Here is a 26,899-nt window from a genome sequence, read left to right as displayed (position 1 = left end):
GTCAATCAATTAGGGGATCAAAGAAGGAGATGAGGGAAGTGTCACAAAGCTCTCCCACACACCAGTGCCTGAGCTGCCACCTCGTCCAGTCTGAGTGACAGCAGGCTGGAGGGAGACAAAACTCCTGGGCCGGCACCTCAGGAGACGAGCTGGAGCAAAGGGGACAACCATAGCACATGCCAAGACCTAATCTGGACAACCAGAACACAAACTTTTAGTGGAATATATGAGGGATGACACACAGCAGGCAAAGAGCCACCTAACAATGCATATTAAATGTATTCAGAGGATTTTCCCATGCAAATTTTCATTTGTATCAAATTTAACTAAGCCAGGACGATATAATATGGTGATAACTCCGAAGTTTGTTGCTGATTTGAATCTGCACATGTAAAGGGAATGCTAAATACTCTGCATCTATCTCTACTCACTGAGCTGCTCAGATGTCAATATTTAACAAACTATGAAATATGAATAACAGTACCCTCACACTAAACAGAATCACTACATTTATTCAGATCAGTACTTACATTATTTAGCAGCAAAATTATCTGCTGCTTAATAATTGTGATTAGTGATGCCTTTAATTTGTTTCATTTAATTGCAAATGAATAGTGAAATATGAGTTATTATTTTGTGGTCTATAAGATGTAAACGTACCTCTGACTGTGCAACTTGGCATGATTCGCTGAATTTACAAAAGAATTCACAAGATTATGTGTAGACATTTTGTTGCTGCAGTAGCTGCTGACACATCCAACATGTTGGAAATGTGTTTAAAATCAGTCAGTGCTGAATGAACATACCTATAACATGTTTGACATACCTCCAGCAGTGCTGATAGTGAAACCTTGAATGAGCTCGACTGTTCTGACGTGTAATATAAAACACAGCGGATGCTTCCATACCACAGTGGTTAGTTCCCCTGCATTCACACCATGCCACAGAGATTTGCAGACAGCGTTCCCCCAGTCAGCAGTGAGCGGAGAGCTCTGTTGGTCAGCTGGCAGAATGAATGACTTCCTACAGCTGCAACCAGAAACTCTTTCAGTCTGTCATTCTGTGTCTGAGATGTCTGAGCTCTCATCACTCTCTAATCACAGCACTGGCAGTGACATAATGTAGCCGAACACACGAGGACACACATCAGAGAAGGCAAAGTGCATGTAAATAAGGGTGATCAGGGCTGGAACTGTTGTATTTATTATTATTTATCTATATTTTAATCAATGCATTTGCTAGTTTATTAAAAGCATATTGGAAAAAGCCTTTAAATAGTCTGAAACTCCAAAATTAGCAATGATTGATCAATGATTTTTCACTTAATCCAGTCAAAATACAACTTCACACACGTCACAAAAAAGGGCCAAGCAGCAGGGTCAGTTTTGGATCTTTAATTGATAACAGTTACGCCAGTGTTACAGTAAACACACCAACAGGCTGAAGGTAGTAAATACCAATACAAGTTTCCCACTACTCTAATACTTCATACAGCAGAATAAATTATACCATGATAATATACACACATGCGGAACAGAAAAGGAGTAAGGCAAAGCACAGATGTCAGAAAGCAACTAAACAGGTTAAGGGTCAAACAGACAGGAGGGGCATAAGGAGTTTAATGCTTTAAATATCCAAATGTTTATTGACGCAAGTGTTAGAAATGGGTTTGACACACTAAAGACAATTCTAAAATTCTTCGTATTTAAAATATACACATGAGTGAGGCGTCTAAGCAGAGCAATCGTAGCTGCTGTGATTCAGTGCAGAGTCAGCGTTCCTTTGAGCAAGACTTTTTCTGGTGAAGTCTCATTGGTCCACAAATTAAACGTGACTCTATTTAGTTTCCCAGAGCGGAGAGGCTGTCTTTACCAGCTTCACTGTTGTGCTGAACCGTTGCCAGTACCACACCGAAGGCTCAGAGTTCAGGTGTGTTAGGTCCATGGTCCGGGCAGGTCTGGTCTGTTCTCAGTATTAGTTTGTAAGAATAGGTGGTCAGAAACATCCTCTAAACGCTCTGACACATGAAGATGTTTCATCCAGCCACCTTTTAAATATACAGTGGTCCAGTGGTCCAGGGAGTCAATCTTTGTCACCAAGCTTTTTTCCATTGAGCTCAGTTTAATCCTCTTTTATACAATTTTCATAGGAACAATTTAAGTGGAATTAACACTTTAACTAATTTATACAAATTTTCCATTCTTACCTGGGTTCAAAACAGGAAAAAAATGATACAAAAGAGTAAACCAATTAAATACATTTAAAACAAAGCCAAATGAGTTAAAGAAACTCAAATAAAACATTTACTTCCACAGATTCCTTGCTTACCTACCACTCAACATAGTTCTGTTTTAGTATAAAACATACTCTTTATTAACAAACAATACCCATTCTGCTCTGGCTACTGTACAGTTTTCATTTCAAGGCGACTGAAGACCAAACAAGTCCTGTGTATCAACACATCGATGTCAATTTTTAAAAAATCACACACATCTCAAGGGAACAATTGGTCCTGGATCATGGCAAAAGTCAACTACACAAATGTGTCATATCCACTATTTAATTTTTTTCTTCTTTTTTGTACATTTCTGTGAGCGCGTCAAAGAGGAGGATTAGAGTCAGCTCCAGTTCCAACCAGAGAGGGGGGCCAATCAGAGGTGTTACCTGTGCCCTTTCACAACTGACTGGATTATATGATTTTCCAGAATGCATGTGAATGGCACAGCTTGTGCACTTTTTAATCTTATAACAGAAAGTGGTGGAATGCTTATATATTTGTAAATGGTGCCTGTGGAATGTTTTTGAAGGAATAATTATTTAGTGTAGTTTAGTAAAGTGGAAACCAACCAAAGGTGCATTTACAAAATGTGCTAATTGCTCTCTAAAACAGAAATCGCCTCCTGGCTATTAATGGAGAGGGTCACTGTCAATTAGCTTTGACATTACATTTGTGCGATTTAATCTGCTTTACAGTGTTTAAGTCACACAGGATTCCCAGGCAGATGGGATTTGGGAGGGGAGGAGGGGGAGGATTGAGTTAGCCCTCCTTGGCAAGGTCCATATTTCTAAACAAAATACATTAATTTCCCCAATCCTGTTTTTGCAAACAATGCCCTCCTCCCTATGGACCACGGCTAAGGATGGGATGGAGGTTAGAAGGGGAAAGCTATTGGCCGCCAAAACGCTGCTTTAATTCCCCGCAGAATCCATCCAGCCAGACTTCCCACCGAGTGGCCAAGTTCTTTAGGAATGTCAAGATGAATATGAAAGTGGGAAGGTCAAATCGTTTGCGAACATTAGAGCTCAGGGAACAGGCAGAAAAAGAGCAGCTTGGAAAACAATCATCCTCTCTGTGTGACACATAAACATGCACACGCAACACTCACTCCCAAATGGTCTCAGTCATCTGTGTTTTACACACCAACATCTAACAGAGAAAAGAGATACAAATGGAATCAAAGAACAACATAAATCACATTAACCATAATCATATAACAGCAACAATAATCTTAACAATATCAAAAAAGAACAAGGATAAGAGTCGCTCAAATGATATTGGCTTTGTTAACTACTATGAACAGCAAGGTCAAAGTACACGTTGTTGATGGCTCTAAATGTGTGCTGGACTGCCGCCATGACAAAGAGGAGCCGGGCCAAGGCGGCCAACCATCCTCGGGTCGTCTGGGACCCTGTCTGGCCCTCTGTGCGTCTGAGCAAAACAAAACAGGGTTTGGGGCAGGGCTAAGAGTACATGGAGCAGCGAAGACCCGAAGATTTAGAATAGAGGCTACAGAGCCGCCTGGTGGTGACAATGGAGTGAAAAGTTTAGTCCCGTTCCCCGAAGAGCCTTGTCACACCCACGAGCGTCTCTTTCACAAGCGCCAATGTCATTGGCGAGCTGCACAGTGAGCAGCAGACAGGTGAGCTGGAGTTGGAGTCCAGACTTGATGGAGCATGAAGGAGGGTGGCAAAGGGCAGCGGAGAGAGAGAGAGAGAGAGAGGTGCAGGTTGTGTCCTGAAGGCTTTAATAGGCCTGTCCTGTCTCCACCTGCAGCAGTCCCAGCACGGCTGAGTGGTCTCCAAGCTTCATCCTCCTCTGGGTGGACAAGCTCACGTTCTTAGCCAGGTAGTCTACGGCAGCTTTAAACAGAGACAAAACAGGTGTTAGGCAGAGGTGACAGAAGTACACCAATGATATATTCAAGCACAAATACAGGTACTAGTAATGACTCAACTTAAGTGGAACTACTCTGGAATGTAGTCAAAAAGTTAAAAAAAAAAACAACAAAAAACAGCCCTTTGAAACACATTTCTGCTAAGTCTTTCTGGAAACTTAACTCAACATTACATTTATATAATCGGAAGACTTTTTTTCTCTGCAGTGTAACCTCCTCTTCCTTGTCTTTAACATAGTTTTTGTCTTATGTTTGTTTTGTATGATATGCATTAAAGGTTTTTTTTTATGCGTTATTTTTGTTGTTTTAAAGCTGAAAAGACACATAAAAATACAATCCCCAGCCATAATTCTCTAAAATTGAAAATATAAGGAGCCAATTGTAAAGATATTTGTATTAAAATGTAGAAAAATAAATACCTAAATTCAAGTTCCGATATCTTAAGTAAGTATTTGTACTTTGTTTCTTCCTGTCTCTGGTGTTACTCCACACACAGGCAGGTGGTAGATTCCTCAGACATATGTCCTATTCACTCCCATTTCATTTCTCTGATTAAGGCTGAAATAAGTTGTGGCAGAAGTGAGTGAGTCAAATGAAAAACAATTCACAGAGAGTGAAAGATAAAAACCCCTCCCATGTCCCTTGTCTGAGGTTGGCACACTGCTGGCATGGAGCATGTGCATCCTGGTAAAGTCTCCATGCTGTCACTCAGACAGGTCCCCGTGTGTGTTCTATGTGCCAGTCTTCATTACACTTGGCATCTCTGATTTCATGCCCTCCACACTCCACATGGCCGATCATTTTCATCCTCAGACAGCAGCTCTCTCCTCTCTCCTCCATTCATTACCCATCTACTGTGCTCAATCACCATCTTAATTAACCTCACATCAGCTCACATCCGTGCTGCCATCAGTTTCTTGCTGCTGACAAAACACTAGTGCGCACACACAAAAACGTGACAGGAAAGGCACGCATACTCATCACCGGCACTTACAACTTGCATGCATTAACGCACCACAACACAAACACATTTAACAAAAAACAAACCGGCAGATGCACCAGATCCCTACCAGAAACAGCAGATAAATACAAACAAATGTCGGCTAGCTGGCGCTGGCTGGTTTGTTGGGAAAGTGTGCTTCATCTTACCTCTTATGAATGGCTGTGACAGCATCAGTCAATTATGCTAATCTAATAAAGTAAACTCTTTCCTGCCCTGAGGGTGTGTGTATATGTGTGTGTGACAGAGAAGAGAGAAAGAGGGAAAAAGAGAGAGGTGGGCAAGAGGACACTGTGGCCCCTGAGGGTGTGCCGTTCTTTGAAGTGGCCCTCTCCTCTTCCCCATCCAAGTGGAGTGGGGTGTGACTAAGGCAGCTCACTAGGAGGATGGTGGTGGTGTTGATGGTGGGGTGAGCAGGGTGGCTTTATCAAGAGCACGTGTCTGCCTCCACCAGAAAGGGTGCAAAGGTCAGGAGGCTCTCCTGCCACGGAGTCAGACATCACTTCATCGGCTCTTAAAAAATTTAGTTTAAGCAGGAGATGATCTGCACTCCACACAGAAATACTCAATTCTGCAAAAATGATCAATTTATTAATTTACTTTTTTGGATAAAATGTACTGTTATCAATAATGAAGAAAAAATGTATGTTCGACTCATAGTTGGTCCATCCCTAAACTAAACACAAAGACGGCATATGAAACTGTTAGTGTACATGTACTCACTCTGTCCGTACTGGCTGTATTGGTAGCCAGCAGCGACGGGGTCCACGCTGTAGCTGGTGGCGCTGTAGGTGGGGGGGCAGTATGACTGGGAGGAAGCCAGGCTGTCCACACTCTTGATGGTGTCAGAGCGCTGGCTGCAGCTGGCGGAGATGGGGTTGGAGCTCTCCAGGCTGCTGTGCAGGGGGGAAATGGAAAAGTCGTGCTGGGGCTGGGAGGGTACAGCACTGGGGTTACTCAGGATACTCATCACCTGGAGGAGAAGGGGGAACGGAGGATGTTAGAAATTTGGAAAATTGAGGATCAAAGCACTGACAGAGTTGAGGGAAAGTACTTTTTCTCTGCAAATATAGTGCCATCCTAGCACTTCACGGTGAAGATGCCAATAGAAATATACCATTTCAACTTTGAAATAGGGAAAGGGACAAACTTCCCCATCTTTTTTTAAAGAGCAGGGGAAGGATACAAGGAGGGTGATGAGGTTAAAAAAGGAGAAAGGGAACAAGAGAGACTGTTTCCATTAGCTGCCGCTGCCAGTAAGTGTTCTGCTGTGGGACAGAAGGGTCCCAGGGTGATAATAGACCCACCATCCGTGCCAGACAGCCTCTGTCCCGGAGCCTGAGGCCTGAGCCCGAGCCTACAGCACAACAAGCACCAAGGGAGTCCCTAATCCCTTGCCCCTAGCCTACCCATCTCATGAATAGTAATGGAGTTGGAACTGGTAAATGATCCCCTCAGATCCCCACACAAAGTAGGCTCCACAAACCTTACAGAGGGGCCCGCTGATACTGCAGGTTGGGGCTCGCTTGAATATTACAGTGTGTATATTATTCATAGTGCATAAAAGCTTCCAATTCAATATTCTAGATTAATGTAATAGCTTGTGACATTCGTCAGAAGAAGGTCTCAAAATATGTTAAAATGGATTACCTCTAGTGCTACTCCAGTCTGAAGCACAGCGGCCTAGAAAACTGTGAAGAATTTTGTTTTCTTATGCTGCGAGTTTCTTGTGAAAAAGGAAGTAAAGTGTGCGTGTGTGGGAAGAAGGGTCGGTAAAAAGGGAATTGTCCCCCACATGGTTTTCTCTCCTATAGCAGGGAAGCCTTCCTCTCAACATCAGGTTCATGTTGAGTTTCGCTATGCTGCACTGGCCTTTGGCCCTTTGGCTGCTAAACCAATTAGCCCATCATGGAGGTGGTTACACAGGGGTGATACACGTATGCAGACATATGTTTGCATGCATGCACACATGAACAGACAAGTGTGCACAGACATATGCTGCAAAATGCAGGCGATGCAGAGAGGCAAGCCAAACAGTCCACAAACGATGTACTAAGCCAAAAATATCCCACAGAGGGAAAATTAACCATATTCCCTAAATTAATCATATCTTTAGAAAAGGCCTCAGAGGAAATACGAAGCACTCGAAGCACATCAGTAACATAAAGGCCAGTTAGTCATTTCCACATGTTAATTCTATCAGTATGGAATCCCCCACCGTCCCTTCCACATCTGTGGACAAAGCATGTGACATGTATCCATAAGAGAGAGATTCATGACCCTCTTCATGCTGGACACATGTGATGCTCCCTGCCATATGGAGTCGAGATGCAGAGTCTGAAGAGGATGAGAGGAGTATATCCTGATGCTTCATGATGGGTGAAGCGTGTTAAGTGTCCTGAGACGGACGGCTGGAGGGCATAAGACCATTTTAGTCATTGGTTAATTGAAGCTTGATTACATCGCTTCCTTATGAAATAGAATAGCCAACAATTATTATTCATGCTCATAAAAGTTCTTCAAAAGAAGATGACTTCTTATCATTGACATTGTTGGAGTTTTGCTATTTTAGCAAATTAGAAAAGGGTTGGCACTTCAGAGTATGACAAGTGTGGTCATCTGTGAGGATGTTAGTCAGTATGATTCACATGTCTGTCCTGATGATATGAGGTTTTACAAGAAGGGAAAAGGTGAGATCGTTCGGAAGGCCTACTCTGTCAAGCTTTCTATTGGTCGTATTTTGTCTTTACAGTTCAATAAATAAAGATCAATGCAGTTTCACTAATTCTCCTAGCCATTTAGAGTCTCTTCAACTGTTCAACCATTTTCTTCCATCACCTTTTTCCATCTCAGTGCTGTTATTATAGTGTTGCCATAAAGTTCTCCATTCTGATGTGAATTAAATAATATGTTGTCACACAAGATTATTAAAGTCACTCCGTTACTAAACTTTATAGTCTTTTTGGCAGCGCTGGTTTAAAAGCCTCCCCAAGCTCATACAGAAACAGATTTACTCTCACAGATATGCACACAGTTTGATAGTCAGTAGAGGATGAGGTTTTAGATTGACAAGCATATTTCATGATGCAATACTGCAGAGGGTTTTACTGAATGGAGTCTAGCGCATGAGGGTGTCGCTCAAATTACACATCTCAGGGAACACACACAGGTGCATTTAACAAGACAACCATATTTTGCTAATATACTTTTCATAACCTGGCAAAGAAGCCCTCGTCTCAGCTAAACCACTTTGCCTCCCCCTCCCCTCCTTCTCTTTCCTATACAGCGTCCTCAGCAGCCCAGAGTTCGTTTGTTGTTTGACGTTGTGTGAGTGCTGGTTGGGGAGATAATGTGAGCCAGGACCTAGTTTAAAGGACAATGCTCCAGGGCGTTCCCTGCCTCTTCCACCCCCCTCTCCTCTCCTCTTTTTTTTTTTTTTTTTGCTCCTTCTCCACAGATAGATTACTTTATAAATAATAATAAAAAAGTAATTAATTCTCTCAACTTCTGAGCCCTCCAGCCTGTGGCGAAGTGAATGGGGAAGTGTAAATTGATACAATGTGCATCCTTTCAGATAAATAAATAGCGCACTTGAGACACAAAAAAGGCCCTTTCATACCTCCCTAATTTCTTCAACAGTCAAATTACATTTTTTTTTTTTATTTTGTCTGTGAGTGTTTGACGAGCTTTTCTTTGTTGGATTTCTTTTCAGAATAAAACAATGTGACAGACGCAGAGCTGAGAGAAGCACTGTGAGGAAAAAAAAAGAAAGAAAAAGGAAAGGAAAGGCAAACATCTCACATAAAATTTAAAAAATGCAGGTTTGCAGTACATCAGGAATACTAAAATGAATTTCCTTGGTGGTATTGCACTTGTTTTGCGTGATACTACTTCATTCTAATTTTTATGCAGTACTGAAATGTGGTTTTGGAGTGTGAGATGTGGAAAAAATGTGCCTAACAATCACACTCAAGCAGCAAATGGTAAAACATGATTGAGCCAATAAAGTTTTGCGCCAAAATAAAACAAAACAAAAAATTACAACTGTAAAGAGAGAAAAAGCAGCAGTGAAAATATGACATATATGATAGCCTACAGAAGGAGGGCGAAGGGGGCAGAAAAGAGAAGAGAAAGTGATATAGTGAAGGGAAAGTGGAGGCTTTGGGAAGTACAAAGACTCCTGTAGGACTGTGCTGGCCTCAGGGCTAGCCTGCCTGGAGAGCTGATAGGAGCCCCTTCTGTTCCATTCCCGGCGCCAGCGCCAACACACCCCACTCCACAAATACTCTTAATCTGCGCAAGACTGGATTAGTTCCTCTGTCACCGATAGCTCTCCGTTCTGCCCAAATCAAATGCCCCCAAGATGTACCTTTAAGTTAGGCAGAGGTCACCGGGGCAGACGGGGAAAAATGAGCACTCCAAATGTCTGTAAGTTATCTGAGTGTTGCAGAATAGCATCTTGCACCTTGGCAGATCTTCCTGGCTGATACTCGCTTCAGCAGAGAATGATTAAAGATCCACAGTGATGACACTGAATTTCAGATCAATATTTGAAGGCCAGTCCTGAGGGTGTGATTACAGAGAGAGAACAGTGTTTAATTCTGTGACCCATGAGTCACACTGATCCAGTGTCTGGAAAGTGTCTGACTTTGAGAACAGATGAAAAATCAGAAATAAACAGTAAAAGGAGAAATTCTGTCATTTCATGTTTTTTGGCTTAACATGGGTAAAATATATGAATTAGAAACATGACACAAGAAACAAAAATTAAGTAAATAACTCCACCCCCCAAGTCTGTCAACTCCTGCTCCCTGAACGTCCCACCCTTCCCCCATCCCTCACATGAGAAGGCCAGCCCAGCGGGCAGTAAGGCCCCTCATCTGAGCAGACAAAATGACTATTTAAAAATAACAGTGATTGCATAAATTGAATTAAAGCGTTTTGGTCACGGTGGAGGTGGCGCGAGGGGTGGCGTGGGGCTGCAGCAGACAGCAGGGACGTGGCAGGCAGCAGATGACGAGCTCTGGCCTGCATGCCACTGCGTTAATTGGCCGCGGCACATTAATAAAAACTGAAAAGTGTCTTCCACCAGCGCCATAGGATGAAGAGACAGAAGCAGAGTGAGAGGTAGATTGGGAGGAAGGGGTGGGTGAGGGGAGCTGGCACTACAGGGAGGGAATTGGGCCTTTGAAGAATGTGGTGCGAATGGGGGGTTGGGGTGGGGTGCTAATTGTGTTCAATTAAGTGGCTGATTGGCACTGACAGAATCTGGGCATTGACAAGTCAGGCACAGATGAGGACGATTAGCGGGCACTGGAACAAGCTGTCACTCCTCACAACATGTTAGCCATCCTGCAGCCGTGTCTCTTCTCCCTGTGCTCCATTAAACTGATCATGCAGAGGCAATAAAAACAAATGGAGGAGAATCAGTAAGTTAAATTCCCTTCAGCACACTGTAGCTTTTTCTGCTAACCTTATCGCACAGCTGCTCGAGGTTTAGAAAGGTCTCCCTCCCTCCTAAATATCCCACAGTATAAGCTATAAACTTGGCCCCGCACTAACCAGAGGTTAATATGCCGTCTATTGGGCTGCAATTGGAGAACGTGTGGGGAGCAATCCTCTATTCTCTGCTAGTGATATGCTTGAGTAACTATGGGATGGATTCAGCCACTGGGAACAAGAGAGGCCCCTTCAAAGTGTGCACACACACACATACAGACTTCAACCCTCCGCACCTTGCACCGACGCCTCTTCTAAATTAAACGGCAGATTTTCTGATTCCAGGAGAGTGGTTTCAGCGAGGCAGGGCCTGTATGTGTGAGGGAGCAGCTCTAGAAGGAAAGCGAGGCGGATCGAGGGAGTGGGGAAGGAAAAAAAAAAAAGGGGGGGGAGCGGGGGGGAGGAGAAAGGAGCTGGTGGGAGGAAGGGAGGGGTGGGGGTTGTTTGCTAAAAACAGCAGGGGCCAGGTCTAGTGAAAAATGTCAGGTCAAATTGTTCTTGACAGTGTTAATATCTGCACCTCATAGCCATAATTACATGTAAATAAATAGTGAAATAGCTCTCAGCTGGAGACTGAGAGGGGAAAGCTGCTGCATGAGACAACCAGCTGAGGACCCGAGCATCTCCCATATTCTCATCTTATTGTCAGGAAGAAGAAAGAAAGAGAGGGAAAGAGACATGTGCACTGAACCATGCAGCAAATAAACACTCAAATTTCCAGCCTTTTTTCTTATAAGGCTAAGAAAACTGTGAGTGTTACATCAACTTTGCAAGGGGGTCATGAGTGCACAGTGAAGGAGATGAACATGAATAAGAAACCAATGAAGGACATGCAGAAAGAGTCAGAGGGAGGGGGACAGATCGAGAAAATGTGGGTGAGAGAAAAAGTCAGAGGGAGTATTAATCACAGCTATGCACCTGTCAGAGTGGCATCTGGAACTAACGGGAACCACATGCAGCTAGACAACATCCCGAAAAATCAGGGTAGCAGGGCAGGTTCACAGCAAACTAGCAGCCCTCCTTCTTCCCCAGCCGTCCCATAACCCCTTGCACCCTGACCTCTGACCCTGAAGAGATAGGTCACAAAGCATATGCCTCACAGACGCTTCACCTGTCCAGCACCCTGCTATTAGACAGCTATTATTTGTCAGATTACTGTCTATAATACTGTAAGGCCTTGGCTATTATTATTATTATTATTATTATTATTATTATTATTATTATTATTATTATTATTATTTCCATGGAAGTCACCTTCAAATTATGCTTATTTGAAGCTGTGAATCTGTGCAGATGAGTATGTGACACAGTGTATGCCTGTGTGTAATAGGTATTTTAGATAGGATCGATGTCTGTGCCTATACTTTAATAAAGGCAGTAGCACTCTCCACCTTATAGGCATTTCAACTGCGTGGGACACACAGCATGTGAATCAGTTTCAGTCATTTTCTCCTTAAATCCCCATCTTCTAGGATTTACTGAAATTCATATTGGCTGCCTCTGCAAGATAAATGTAAATCACATTCCCTTATATTTACTATTTATCAGGATGCAGCAGCTCACTTTCAGCAGGAAATATCTCTCACCCGCACACAAACACCCTTGCATTTAAATAGCATTTTTATTGTCCGCCATAGCCTTTCATCTGGGCGTAGGGAGAAGAGCTGCCTCTCCAGGGGAGAGAGTTGGAGCAAGAGAGGAAGGTGGGGAGAGAGAGAGAGAGAGAGAGAGAGAGAGAGAGAGAGAGAGAGAGAGCAAAGCACTATTGGCAAGGCATCATGGGATGACAAAAAGCCAAATGGAGGGAAGGAAGGTTGGTAGGTGAAAAATAGATTATGAATACACAAAGCTCCAACCAAAAATATTTTGGAATGGAAAGGAAAATGGCTTCACTTGGGTGCTCAAGAGACATAAAAGATGGCGTATGCAACAAATGGCTCAGGTATAAAGATGGCTAATAAGCTGTGCTGATGTCTCAGCTACAGTGGTGAGGCAGGGTTAAAGCAATAGCTATGACAAATTGTATGCTAATACGAGTGGCACTCTGATTCTGTAAAGTGTCATAAAGCGTGGAGTTTAGACTGAGAAGCAACGCTATTAGTCATGTCACACTCTGAAAACGCTACAGTTTCTTCAAGGTGTAAAAAACAAACTGTGATACACTATCGAAGGGGACACATTCGACGACCACAGTGTGCACAGATGTAAATTTCTGGTGTCACAGACGGAGAATCTTTCCTCAGAGTTCAAAAGTGTTGCAAAACAACAGCAAACACTAATAATCTGTGCAAAAACAGTATAGCCAGTGGATATGATTTACAGTCCCTGGATTTTCTTGGCAGCTGCCAACAGCAGGTCTCTTTTTTCTGAAAGCCTCTTACATCTTTTTTTATACTTGCCAAATTGAAACAGTATTTGTTTTAATGGGAGTTCTAATTAACCAGTATGTATTCCCCCTCTTGCTCTGCGAGTGGCTGAGCTATGAATGCAGGCTATGTGCTCATCCCCTTTGATTTGTTGTCAGTGGAGCCTGCCAGCTGACACAGTGCCCGGTGAGAGGCTTAATGCCCAAGTTTTAATAATGTGGGGGACTACATGAATCTCCCCCTCTCATTGGTATTCAGGTGCAGAATGTCTTGTTAGAAGTCAGGGAGGGAGGCGGAATGAAGCCAGAGCTCCAGATTGTTCAGTACATTTTCCCCTCTCCATTTTTTTTGGCAACGGCAGAGCTTGCTTCTTAAAAATAATTCATCCCGTTTTTAAAAGAAGCGTCTGCGCTAGCTAATGGAAGAGCAGCAGCACAGTTTGGAGTCTCCCCTGGCTTATCTCTCTCAGACAGTTGTGGGGAGTCGCTGGTGAGCATGGTGTCAGCGTGCGTGGTACGGTGCAGCGCTGCGCGGGCAGGCAGGCCTGGGGACACAGATCAAAGGGAGGCAAGGGTGAGAGCCGCTCTGCCTCTGATCCCGTGTACGTGTGTGTGTGTGTATGTGTGTGTGTGTGTGTGTGTGTGTGTGTGTGTGTGTGTGTGTGTGTGTGTGTGTGTGTGTATGTGTGGAGACCCGGCCCACTCACACAGCCCAAAGGCCCTCCTCAGATACACACACATCCTTGTCATTCCAAAACACACAACACTTTCATAAAACTGCAAAACAGAAAAAAAAGTTCCTCACAAAACTTTGCGAACCTTCATCAACCCGGCTTTAACATTTCTATCTGACTTACCTACAGTGTTCAGTGCCTTCACACACTTCCTATCATGTTGCATCAGTAGCAGCAGTGAACTGTGCAGACCATGCAGACCACAAACATAACATCCAACAGTCCACTTCCACTTTTATTCTGTTTCTTGTTCCTGATGTCATTATTTCTAGAAATTTTCTCCGAAGTGTGACACCCAAGCTCGGCCACTGAGCTTTGACTTTCCAGTGCAGTTGTTTGCTTTCCTCTCCCAGCAGGTGTCCCTGTCATGCAGTAATGAGGAATTCAGCCCAAAAGTCTCCCCACAAATGCAATACCCATGAGCACTGCTTTAAAGTCACTAAAAGGTTTTTTTAGAGCTCAACATTACTTGCTCTTGTTGAAAATGTGCACAGTATTATTGACAGATGTTTGCTGGGTATCAAAGCGTAACCTCTCTGAACGGAAAGCTGTCCATCTGAAGTTTATATTCATTTCCTTACCAGAGCATGGAAATTAGATATTTTAGTTACATGATGGTCAATTATGGGCCAAAACAAAAACTGACTATTAAAAATGAAACAGACTGAATTATAAGCCACGTATAAACTTGAATCTTCAACTAAAAATACCTAAAAAATGCTGGAATGCCTGTCCTCTGTGCCCTTGGCGATCCCTCTTTCCAACACCTGCTGTGCCACTAAATGAAACAAGACCAACAACAAAACGTACTTCTGCTTTCATACCTTTTGCCCAGCCATGCACAGCTTCACTCTCACCAGCCCTAATATACTACCTCCCACAACCAGCCAAACACGTTGTATATCCCACAATGACAGCAAGCAGTTTCAGTGTGGATGGCTTTTCCACCGCCTGTAATGGGAAAATGTGTGCTGTCGGGATAGGTTATGGGATTGGGATGGACACGAGCTCCTGTCGGGACTGCTGAACGCTGCAGGATTCCATTACAGACTTGGCACCTCGCCACCGCAGCCCATTTACTGGGAATCAGAGAATTTTTGTCAATCTTTACAGCAACCGCTAGGCCATCAATGCCAGACACTTGAAGAAAATAGCTCACACATACCAATGCACAAGCATATCTCCAGCAAACAGATGCTGTCTGTAACATACAATATCAAATTCTCATTTCCATCTCGATAGAGAGTCTCTTTGTGTTGCTTTTTTCCATTACAGGGAAGGGGAAACAGGAGAATATAAACATGCTGCACACCATAATAAAACCGTGAGGGACTACATGTGTGGAATAATTTTCCAAGGCTAGAGGAGAGCTATTTTTTACATGACTTGAGAGGAAAATTTATTTAAAGGCAAGCGACGACAAAACAATGAGTCTAAACTTTACTGAGCGTTTAGTCCGTGTTGTGAGTTTTCTGTTGATAGCTGCATGTTTGTGACAAGAATGAGAGAGAGATAGGGCCTACCCAGCCCAGCAGGACGCTGCACCACCCAGTGAACTCTGATTCTGCTGTCAGTGGGAACATTCATCTCCATGCTGAGAGACTGATAGGAATGCCACACAGCATTCTACATGCATTCAGTACATTTCAATTCTGTTCAGTCCAAATATGGTGTGACAAAACATCCGCACCACACATGCATATGCCTCACAGACACTCATCCCCCCAAAAAAATGAAAAATCCAAAATTTAACCTTAAAAAAAGTCACCAAATAAATAAACAACATTTCAGGTGGATTTCTATGAAGATTTTCACCAAACCCACTTTATTAGTAATTGAATACTGGGAATCCATGCTGTACAGTTGCCCAAAGGCTCCTGTCCTAATCCTCACTATGACAGGAAATGTTTAATATCCCAGCACATTCTTGAATGCCTGTGAAGAGAGGGAGAGAAAGCGACAGTGTACCCCATGCCAGTATTAGAGAGAGCCATTAATGAAAAAAAAAAAAAAAAAAAAAAAAAAATGACTCCATGTTCCTGGTGTTTTTCTGCAGGTTTGCAGTGAGAGCATTAGCAGTTAAAGCCCCTGTGCCACGATTAACAATCAAACACGCTGTGAGCCTCCATGTTATCCTCCGTCGCTCCAGCAGGAGAGAAAATCTCTTTTTTGTCACAAAATCCTTAATTCTTTCTTCTCTGAAGAAAGAGGGTAATACCAAGAATGTTTCCAATCTGCTTTGAGAAATATTTGAAGGAAAAAAAAAAACTCCCAATAAAACACGTGTGAACGACGGGGTAATTGTGGACAAATGCAGCATTGAAATTCATTTTCAACTCTTTACACACCATTTCAATCTTATTTTCTGCCTGTTAACCACGTCTTGTTGGTGAGGGTGGGCAAGACTGGCCAGTATTGATGGGTAATTGTGTATAATTCACTCCGTACACACGATTTGCATCAATACAAATCATTTTTCATTCTGTGTTACTTAAATCTTAACCCTTACCATAGAGTCGCATTTAAACGCTCATTAATGAAGGTGTCCAAACAGGCTTACATGTGAAATCTGAAAGGAAGTCAGTAAACTTGCATGTAATATTTGCACTGTAATAATTTATTTTACACATTTTATCATCGAAAAGAATGGATAAAGCAGATTTTGGGTTTTTTTCTTTTTAGAGCCACTGGTGGAACCCTGAATGTGGGACGTTTGTGCGCATATCAACGACCCAAAGGTGAAATGACCTGATAGAAAACTTCACATATCCAGAGCACAGCGCTTCTGTCAGTACGCACATAAAGCTTCAAAATCACACAGTAAAGAGATGTTCAATCACACATTGCTCTGGAGTCTTCCAGCTGCAGACAATTACGTGAAGAAGATTATGTGTCTACATTTATAAGCTTTAGCTAATTATTTCATCTGCATGTGTTCCTACTGCGCTGTGCAGGATTTAGATTTCCCAGGAAAGTCGAAACCGCTGTTTGGAGCAGCTTGAGTACTTGTGGTACTATCAAGATGAATTTTAATTTGTTGATGTTAATCCAATTGTTTTACAAATGTAGTAATTTAGAATAGCTAAAATAAATCCAGGGCTTTGGAAGGCGAACATAAAAGCCCACACTGGCAGTTATTTTGCTGAACATGCTTTTTCTGAATTTTAATTTCAGTCAAATACAATTACATCGTCTGAAACAGTAAGAGGAGGAGGAGGGGAGGTGTGAGAGATGATAGACTGAACAATGAGGAAACTACCTATGAGAGAAGATTTAATATACTATACACATATGATATAACGAGGTATGGACTGTCGAACTGACCTGTGGGGAGAGCCCGTTGCCGACAGGGTTCATGTGGTTGCTGGATGCTGAGGGGCTCATGAAAGTATCTGAGTAGCTGGAGAAGCTGTGGCGATTAGATGAGAGGCCGTAAGCGGAGCTGCTGTCGGCGCTCAGACCTCCCTGGTGCATGGAGGACGGAGGCAGGGGTTGTGGTCTGTGCAACGTACTGCTGCCCTCTGACACCGAAAAACAACACACACAGAGCACAGGTAAGTCACGGCAGAGGAGGATATACTCAGCTGAAGCCAAAATGTACCCTCGGACTGTCAGCGCAGTTGAGTACGCGTCATGAAATAAGTGTCTTTCCTGCAAAATGTTCATTTAATTTAATTAGTTTGAAATCACATTTTCTGAGTTTGTGGCTCTTGCTAATTTGCAACCCTTGTCCCTGGTTCAACTTCTACAGTTTAATCAATACATTCATGATTGGATTCATAAAAACACCAAATTTTATATTGTTAAATATATTTAATTTCAGTTGGTAATGTATTCCAAAGTTGGCAGCTCTGAAGCAACTTACCTAAAGTGAGATCTATAATTTGGTACTGAGACTCTGGGATTGCCAAAATACAAGCTCTTTATATATTAAAGGTGTTGTAATGGACATAAAAAATGATGAAAGTTTTTCTCTGTTTCACCTTGACAAAGATGGGATTGTAATGATAAGTACTTGCTGCAAGGTTCTGATATGAATCACATGGGTCATGTATAATTTATAATGTTGTTACCATAAGTAGGAAATATGGATTTCATACCACAAATAGATAGCACTAATGTAATCTTTATCCAATTAGATTAAACTTAGAGAACAGAGGACTGCTTTGGACAGAAATATGGGTGTAAAAGTGTCCGTCTTACCCTGTGATAGTGTAGTGCTGGGGTAGCTGGACTCTGGGAGCTGGTACGTGGGTAAAGTTGGCATCCCAGTGGGCGGGAACCCTCCAGGAAGCAGGTGGTTGAAGGCTGCGAGCTGATTGGCTCCGGCCTGTTTACGCCACCGAGCCCGTCTGTTGCTGAACCACACCTACAGAACATCAGATGTTAAAGATTTCTTCAACTGAACAGGTGAATAAAAGGAAATTCACATCCAAGTTAAGTCCAATAAATATGTTCCTGAGTGACTAGTGTCAACTTTAACAGTTGTTTTTGTTCTGTCTTTCATCTGTTCTTGCACAGTGAGTGTTTGTCTGCAGTCTGCTGCCTCCTGCCACCTGTGATTAATCTTCCGGTTAGTGTGAGTGGTTTAGCTGGTGGTAGTTGAGAGTGAGCTCCTGTGGGAGCTGCTATAGAGACTCAGTGGTCCGTCCCTGTTGTTCTTAAGTGGCTGAAGCTGGGATCTGTGTAAACAGTCTGCCCTAAGCCCTCTTCAGAGGGAAGAAGTCATTTAAAGGTCAGAGGTAGGCCTTTAGTCTCCATATCACACACCTCAAGCATATTTGTGAGGCCATTAGATGCTTTCAGAGAGAATATCAGCGCACTGTGGATACAGATGAACACAAAGATACAAACTAATACTGCAGCATTTCAATTTGGCTGTTTTTATAACCTAAAAAGTCACCTAAAAGAAAAAAGCATTTTAACTTTAAAGTCAGGACTCAGACTTTTAAGTCTAAGTCTGTAAATAGCAAAAGCTGACAAAATGAGCAGCACCAAAGCACAGACACACAATGTCAGTTCCTTGAATGAAAGAGGGAAAATAGAACTCTTTTGAACGGCAAAGATTTACACATTTTAAAAAGGCTTCTGCTTCAACAAAACACGAATATAATCAGGCCTTTTGAAAAGAGCCAGCAACCTGTTCCATTTAACCAAGACAAGGCCTGGGCTTCAATGTGTGCTAAGGGTTGAAGGACATTGATCTATGCCTCGCACAGGCAATTCATCAGAGTTTAATACACTGTCAGCGCAGTTCATCTACTGTTGTGTTTCAAACGGCCCAAGCTATTGTGAGAGCACATGAAAGAGGGGGACAAAAGCCCCTCCATACGCCACAGAGAACAGTGGACACAAAGAGGGGGCGTCCCTTTTAAACAGGTCTTAAAGAGGGACACTTTCAAGGGGACTTACACAGCAACATACTCTCTGCTTTTTGGGGGCTGCCTCTTTTTGTACACACAAACATACATATAAACTCGTATCTTACAAGGGATCTCAGTCCAACAGAGATCTTAATTTCAATGTGCTTCTTTTCCCACACAGTCACTGCTCCTGTAAAGACCCACGGATTTTTGCCTATAGCTCATTTTAGTCGCCGGTTCACTCACTAGAGAGAAAATGGGATGCAACAGGCGACGACTGTGACGGTGGTTGAGCAAAAAAAGGGGAAACCTCAATTATGCAAGTTAAAAACCAACAGGAAATCTTTATCTCTGTGGCCTGATCGCCTCTAAAGACCCTGTTTGAATCCCTCAATCAGCTATTCCAAAACAAATGTGGTGTGTGGCTCCAGTGAAATTTCTCCTATTGGGATGTAGTGGAGCGTGGTCCAAGGTCTGAACTAAGCTCCTACTGGGCCAGACAAACAGCTGCCTCCACCAGGGGAGGGGCACGAGGGGCACACCCCTTCCCTTCTACACACTCTTCATTCACCCCACCCACCCCACAGTGCCACTTCACCTCCGACCTCATCCACTCACCCCACCCCTCTTTTATGTTCACTTTAACTTCCTTCCTTTGTCATCGAAGCTTAGGAAGGAGGTGTTCCATCATGGCAGACACTTCAACGGTGAAGTTGTTCTTTTTTTTGCTTTTTTGACTTTTTATTTTTCTTTGTGTTCTGTTTTCAGTTCACTCTTTATACATTCTTAACCTCACAGACATTCTCTGCAGTTCATACAGTAATGAACAAATGAGTAAATCATTGAATTTAATCTACAAAACTGATTAGTTGAACAAATACACAAATTAGAGATAGGCCAATGACTCTGATAAGACGTTTAACAAACTATTGATATCCATCAATAGTTAGGAGGCTTCTGAAGAGGAAAAACCTGAACTATAAATGAAGACATGAAAAATGACTCCCACTTGGATTGTTTATTTTTAGTTAAGTATTAAATGTTAAGTTAAATCTTAAGTATCTCAAGCTTTACTTACTTAAATACGAGAGTTCAACAGTTTTTGTTTTTTTTGTCAAGTCAAGAAGTTCATTTAAGGTTGTTTATTTTTCATTTAGGGTGACAATTCATCTGCTCCACTAAGCCTCTCTTAAAAACACATACCTTTTTCCCCGGTCTCAAATAGAATCAATTATAAATATTCACATACTTCTTGATTTGTGCTATACCTAAATGAAATAAGCATTCATTTGGTGTGAAAAGGGCTTGAAAAGTGAACACTGAGGGCATTTCTATCAAATCGCAATCTCTTCTCATCTCATTCCAGTGCTAGAAACATTCTTCCACTATGGAATCTATGATTAGTATTGGCAAACACAGTTTACTCTTGAGCTTTGAAGAAGCTTTCTGCAACATAAATACACTAAACTCACCTTAACTAATAAACAAGCTGCCGCTCTATTAAGTTAACATGCACAGCCCCTGAGTGCAGTTTAACACTTAAACACTCAGAAATGGAAAGAAAAGAGGGGAAGGCATTGCTGACTTCATGGAGCTCTCTGCACACTCTGGGATAAACATGTACTCAAGTGGTGATGCACATGCGCAAAAGTGTCCATACGCTATCACACACATGCATACATTACAAAGACACACACACACACACTGACTCTCACACAGAGTAATACACAGCCTGAAGCTGAGGATTTGAGGCTGCGCTCTGGAACCTGATCACAAAGTCACCTTGGACCACAGATTCTCCTCTGCTCTCCCCAATCCGGTTTAATTCTCTGCAGTATAGAGAGCTGCAGCGCTCCTCCGTGTCTCCCTATCTACCTACAAGTGTGTCACCAAATTCATGTGGCTCACTTCTGTTCTGTTTTCATGGACTAAAAGGTTTCCTTGCATCCAGTGTACTTAGACAAGTCTGCGCTGCATCTCTGGATGGAGAAAGTTTGGGAAAGGGGGGGGTTGTAGAAGACAGCAGTAACCCGTCTTATAGGAGTCAAGCTGCTTGTGAAACAAAAGAGGCTGCTTGGAACTGAAATGAACACAGAAGAGGACAAAGGGTGAAGTTAGAAATAAAACAAGTAGAGAGGCGAGATGCAAACCTCAAACCTGCAATCAGTAAAAACAAACCTGCAAATGGCAGCAACACTCAGTACAGTGACACAGTTTTAGTTCCCAGATCAAGTTTAACTGCTTGCATCATTTCGTTGGCTTTAATTGTACATTCATTCTGCCAAAAGAATCATTTCCTAGTGATCAAATGGCATTTTGCATTTTGTTATCGCAGATCTGAGATAATACGCACTCATACATTGTAATGTGTGACATTGCACTGCAGTAAAAAGCTATGTGTCTACGTGTCGTTTCTTTTAAATAGGATCACCCATATTTTAGAAATCTGCGTTCAGACAATCCTCCATGAATTATTTTGTCAAAGAGAAGTACTCAATATGTGACGCCTTTCAGGAGCCAATTTGCAACATTCGGTAGATGAATACCAAGAGCCGAGATAATGACAAAACAAAATGTGCTGCTGACTTCATATCCACAAAAACACAGAGGGTGATGCAACCAGCCTCAACATACAAATCCTCTTCTGTCTCATACCACGCAATAACACCCCCCCACCCCCCCACCCATCACCGCCACTGCCACCACTAGCACCACACACCTCCTCCTCTTCTCTCCTTCCCCTCTTCTTTCCCCTCTCTCGCTCTCTCTCTCTCTCTGATTCCCTCCCTGCTTGCCTTCCAGACTGGCACTATGCTAATTAAAGTAGCTAGGAGTGTGAATTTAAGAGGAGAGTGGGATTAGTTTGATAAGTATCAGGAGTACAGAAGCACTGTACCAAAGTCATTTAAATTCTAATAATAAGAAACTGTTAGAACATTCACTCTGATGCATTGCAACAATTTCTTCCCTACAATCTACATAAATCCTATTTATTCCTTTATGAAACGTAAACCCATACTGGCGGGAATACAGTTGCCTGTTGGGTTTGGTTGTCACCACTCAGTTCTATTGTGATTTTCTCTCTTGCCGCTGGTACTCGACTGATATTATAACAATCAGGATATTGCGCAGTACCTTATGATAGCTCCCTCTTGGATTATATTTTCAGTTGCTAAACTTGTTTCAAACCATCAGCATGTGTATGAATTTGGGAATGGTTTGAGCACACATAGTTCCCAAAATAGGACAGTTCACAGTCTTCTTTTAGGTCTTTTTCTTGTGCTCATCTTTGCATCAACAGGCCAGCACGAGTCTCAGATGAACAGAGGAACTTTTTACCAAATTGATTTTCATGCTTCGTAAAAAGCAATGCTTATACCTTATTAGATTCCACTAAGTTTAATAGCTATATGCAGAATGTTTATTGGTAATGAAAGAGGATCTATGTGACAGATTTGGTAAAGTGAGCAGGCGGCAGCATGCTGAGATGATGAGCCTCAGACAAGACTAAGGAGTCAGTCTTTTAAAACTTCAGACTTAATAGAAGGGAATGTAATTTTCTTCATATGTGAGTGGTGATTTAGAGGCCACCAGTGTATTGACAAGGCTACATCCTGGCGATGACAACCCCCACCTGGTCGACTCAAACGACGCTCTCTCCTCTGATCGCTCATGGAGAGGCTTTGCTGCCTCTTCCTGTTAAAACTGAGGGTTATCGGGTGGAAGGTGGCAGCACTCACAGCTTCGACTGAGCACACACTGAAGGTAGACATGGCTGTATCCCCTCCCACTGAGAAAACCTGGAACTAATTGCTGAGCGATATGGATCATATCCCACTATTTGTCAGCTGAAGTGATAAAACCATTGCAGGACTTGTGGTTGTGAAAGAGGTAGCTCTGCTAAAAGGGGCAGCGCTGCTGATAAAGATGGATGGTGAAGGGGTCTTAAAATGGCAGGCGAGGGCAGACACAGGGGAGTTAAGTTTGTTTATGAATTTAGGTTGTGCGTCAGTGCTAAGCCAAACACTCATCCCTTCCAGAAGGAGCTAGCGGTTTAATTTACAACACTGCTCTCAGCTCTGGTAGCTGTGTGCCAGTGCAGACATGTTTGTATGAGCGCTCACCTCACAAGTACAGTTTACCTCTGCTGGAAGAACCGCATCCAACCCAAAAACTGCTTCCCACATTATCACCATGTTTAATGACAAACGTTTAACAGCAAACCATGACCGCAGACACAAATGTGAGTTAAAATATGAGCCTGTGAGACCCCCGCAACACCCCCTGCCTATACTTTCTCCAAACACTGGTTAGTCTCTGAACGACATCTGGAAGATGCGTCATTGCAGCTGTGCTGGAGAAGCTTTACTCTCAGGCCAAAGGGTCTCCTTTCTCCTGCCCTGTGATGGGCCATTTGGGCACCTATGTGGAAGTCCAGCTGGTGGACATTTTCACTGTGTTATGATACAAATAAAGCACATATGCATCCACCAGTAAACTTACACATAAATACAGTTCCTCAAGATAACATTTCAATGTACTTGAGGAGGTTTACCAATAATAGTCATATTTCATTTTCAGTATCAGGTTTATCATAAAGATCCACGAAACCATTTCTTTGATTTTCACATGGGAAAATATTTGCAATAAAGTAAGATATTTTACAAATAAAATTAAAAATTGTAGTTTTACTTCATCATTAAAACCAGCTCACCAAATGCAGTGCAACTCAGGGCATTATTTACAGTATTTTGGTGTCCAGAGCTTATTTACTTGTAACCTTCCTAGAAAATTAAGTTTAAGTTGACCTTTGCGAGACTTTCAAAGCTTTTAGAAATTAGATTATGAGGAAAACAGCATTAACAAATTACAGCCATGACTCAAATTCCTCAGGTTTTCACATGACATCATTTAAGTCTATTATCTAACAGCAAAGAGACAAGAGTCACTCTGGTTTCTTTCTTCTCCAGCTTTTTATATTTAGATATTTTCGTCAGACTCTGTAAATAAACTGGTGTTATTACATGCATGGATTTTTCTCTAAAATCAGAAGTATATGATGACTCTGGCATTATGTGTGTTCACTGTATTTATTTAAGTTAAAGGAAAACATATGGTTCGTCTACATTTGTGACTGAATAAAAATATGTCATTTTTTTTCTAAATTAAATTTAAAAAAAAAAAAGTTTTCTAGTGTTTGGCAAAAATAATTTTAGCCTCCAGAGAGATTTATTTAGTAATTTATCATAGCAGACTTCCCATGTACAAATCATCATTGAAGCTTTTTATTTTATTCTCCTTTTTCCTGTTCAAATTTTCTTCATCCTCATTTCTTAAACATTACAAAACTAATATACTGCCTTACAACAGCAAGGAGATAAATTTCTCTTCCCTTGAGTGAGGCATTAAACACTCAGACATATAGGACATCCTTGCATGTTGGGGGGTTTCAAGATGGACAAAGACATGTGTGGAATCAGTTATCCCAACTGCATGTTTGTAGTGTGATGAACACTTAGCATGCGGTGAGGAGTCTGAGGGGGGGTTCAGAGAGTTTGAATGACTGTGGTAAGAGGAGAGGGGTGCCCCAGACCCCCTCTTTTTTTTTTTTACTAGCGGCTGATTGATTAATGTTGTTGTCGGGGTATGGGGTCCCTGGAGAGGATGAGGAACCCTGTGTGATATGTGGAGGGTTTTACAAGCAGCGGCGAGCTTGAAAGTGATGGGATGAGATCCTGGCCAAAGGCCGAAATGAGAAATCCATCAGGAATGCATTCCCTTTCTCTCCTCCGCTCTTTTTTTCTCCCTCTCTCCGTTTCTGCCTGAACAGCTGCTGCTATAACTCTACTGTACATATCTTCCTTCAATCTTGCATACAACCGCATGGCACTTGAACTGTCAGACAAGGTTTGGAGGTCCGAGGTGTAAAGATGGAGAGCTTCTCTGTCAAACATCTTAAACATGAAGGCTGATGGTAATAAGTCAGATTCCTTACATGCACAGAGTAAAAAAGGGTAACACTTTTCTGACAAGGATATACGTCACTACATCAAATAGTCTGCAAAAATTAAGTCTGCAACTCCAATTACTTCCATTATTTCATTGATTTTTCTCACCATTAAATAATGAATCAGTTGGTGCATAAAATGTCAGAAAATAGTAAGGAAAAACACACCTTACCTACCGACCTTAACTGTCAACAAACAGTTGCATTTTTGCATCCAGTCAGTGCATTGACATTCATTTATTTTTGACAACATGCCTGTTAGAACTTATTTATTTTTCTGTTTTTCTGGGTGTGTGTGCGCATTACCTTCAACCAAAATGATCATTCAAATTAGTTTGAAGAAAGACTGAAAAGCTGAAAATACTGAATATGTTGTGAATATTTCTTCCATAAAAGATAACTAAAGTGATGATTGATTCCTTTTCTGTCTATCAATAACAAAAAACAATCACATTTAATAAGTGTGAATTCAGTGTTTGATTTTTTTTGCATTTATTTTATGGGAACCTTGTTACACGTCATTTTGTAAAATCAACAAAATGCGATTAAAAAATAAATTCATATCACCTACCTCAGAAGTGTCTGTTTTCACTCACTGTACATTGGAGCTCTGATACATGTTGTTCACAGCAAGGAAAAACTTTATTATTAACCTGTCTTTTCTGCCATTGCAAAGTCCCTACTAGTACTCTGGATAATAAAAAGTTTTTTCCCATGAAATTTCAACATAAGATATTCCGTAAAATTGTTCATAGATAATTTGGTAGGTTATGTGGGTAAAAGAGCCATGAAATCATTTCTTTCATGTGCATGGAAATATCCTGTCCTTGCATTTTTCATAACATCTCTCTGCCTTGAACGTCTACAACATGAACAATTTACATGAAAAGTTTGTGCATAGCCGGACAGCACAACAGTTAAATGTGTTTTCATGCACTGGTCTAACCTGTACTCTGGCCTCTGTGAGCTTTGTCCTCTGGGCCAGCTCCTCTCTGGTGTAGATGTCCGGGTAATGTGTCCTTTCAAAAGCCTTCTCCAGCTCCTCCAGCTGCTCAGCGGTGAAAGTGGTGCGACTGCGCCTCTGCTTCCTCTTCAGAGGCAAGTCAGGTTCTGAATCCACATCTGAACCGTCGTCTGTGCGATTACCTGAGGTGGAAAGAAGGAAGAGAGCGCTATCTGTGTGATCGTGTAACAAAAAGCAGGCTAAGAAGTACTGTGTGTAAATAAACTTTGAGCTTGTTGTGGAAAAACATCCAATTTGCACAGAGACTGATGAATAATAGCTCTAACGGCATTATCTGCATTGTGGAGCAAACCCTGCTGCTCAAGAGAGGGAGATGGGAACTTAGAGGATTCAAATGACAGCTACTCCTCTGTCAGTATACAACAGAGAGAATATTATCTAAATCTGTGGATATTTATTTAATATAAAAGGGGGCCTGATATGCAATCCTGCCTCTGAGAGGGGCCCCAGAGGCTGTGCAGGCAGAGGGCTGGGGGGGGGCGGGGGTGTTGGTGGGTAGAGGGGTTAATCTGCGCAGGCCACCTTGCTGCTCTTCACCCTGCTTTTCTCTCTCATTGGCCCAGGGCACAGTGCTCATACACAGCACAGCCAAAGTGTATAAAATAGAACACAATATCGCTGCAAAACCATTCAGTCCCATGTGTTTCCATCTGCTGTCATTAAATGAATTAGAACATATTTTACATTACTTTTTAGGCATTCAACTAAGCTGAATTTTTGCTCGAGGAATAT

General features: G+C 42.1%; 1 protein-coding gene across 2 annotated transcripts in view; it reads right to left on the bottom strand.

Annotated features, from left to right (window-relative positions):
- Positions 1-1,379: 1,379 nt before the first annotated feature.
- pax7a (paired box 7a) overlaps positions 1,380-26,899 on the bottom strand; it is a 46,552-nt gene continuing 21,032 nt past the window's right edge. For both annotated transcript variants that reach the window (XM_030135527.1, XM_030135528.1), the window contains exons 5-9: positions 26,090-26,289; positions 17,977-18,142; positions 17,098-17,294; positions 5,899-6,148; positions 1,380-4,140 (exon numbers count right to left, since the gene is read on the bottom strand). In XM_030135527.1, the coding sequence (XP_029991387.1) occupies positions 4,025-4,140; positions 5,899-6,148; positions 17,098-17,294; positions 17,977-18,142; positions 26,090-26,289 (929 nt within the window). In that variant the 3' untranslated portion in view covers positions 1,380-4,024. The remainder of the gene's footprint in view (positions 4,141-5,898; positions 6,149-17,097; positions 17,295-17,976; positions 18,143-26,089; positions 26,290-26,899) is intronic.

The sequence above is a fragment of the Sphaeramia orbicularis genome, chromosome 5 (assembly GCF_902148855.1).
Source record: "Sphaeramia orbicularis chromosome 5, fSphaOr1.1, whole genome shotgun sequence".
NCBI lineage: Eukaryota > Metazoa > Chordata > Actinopteri > Kurtiformes > Apogonidae > Sphaeramia > Sphaeramia orbicularis.
This window is presented reverse-complemented; position numbering and strand designations above follow the sequence as displayed.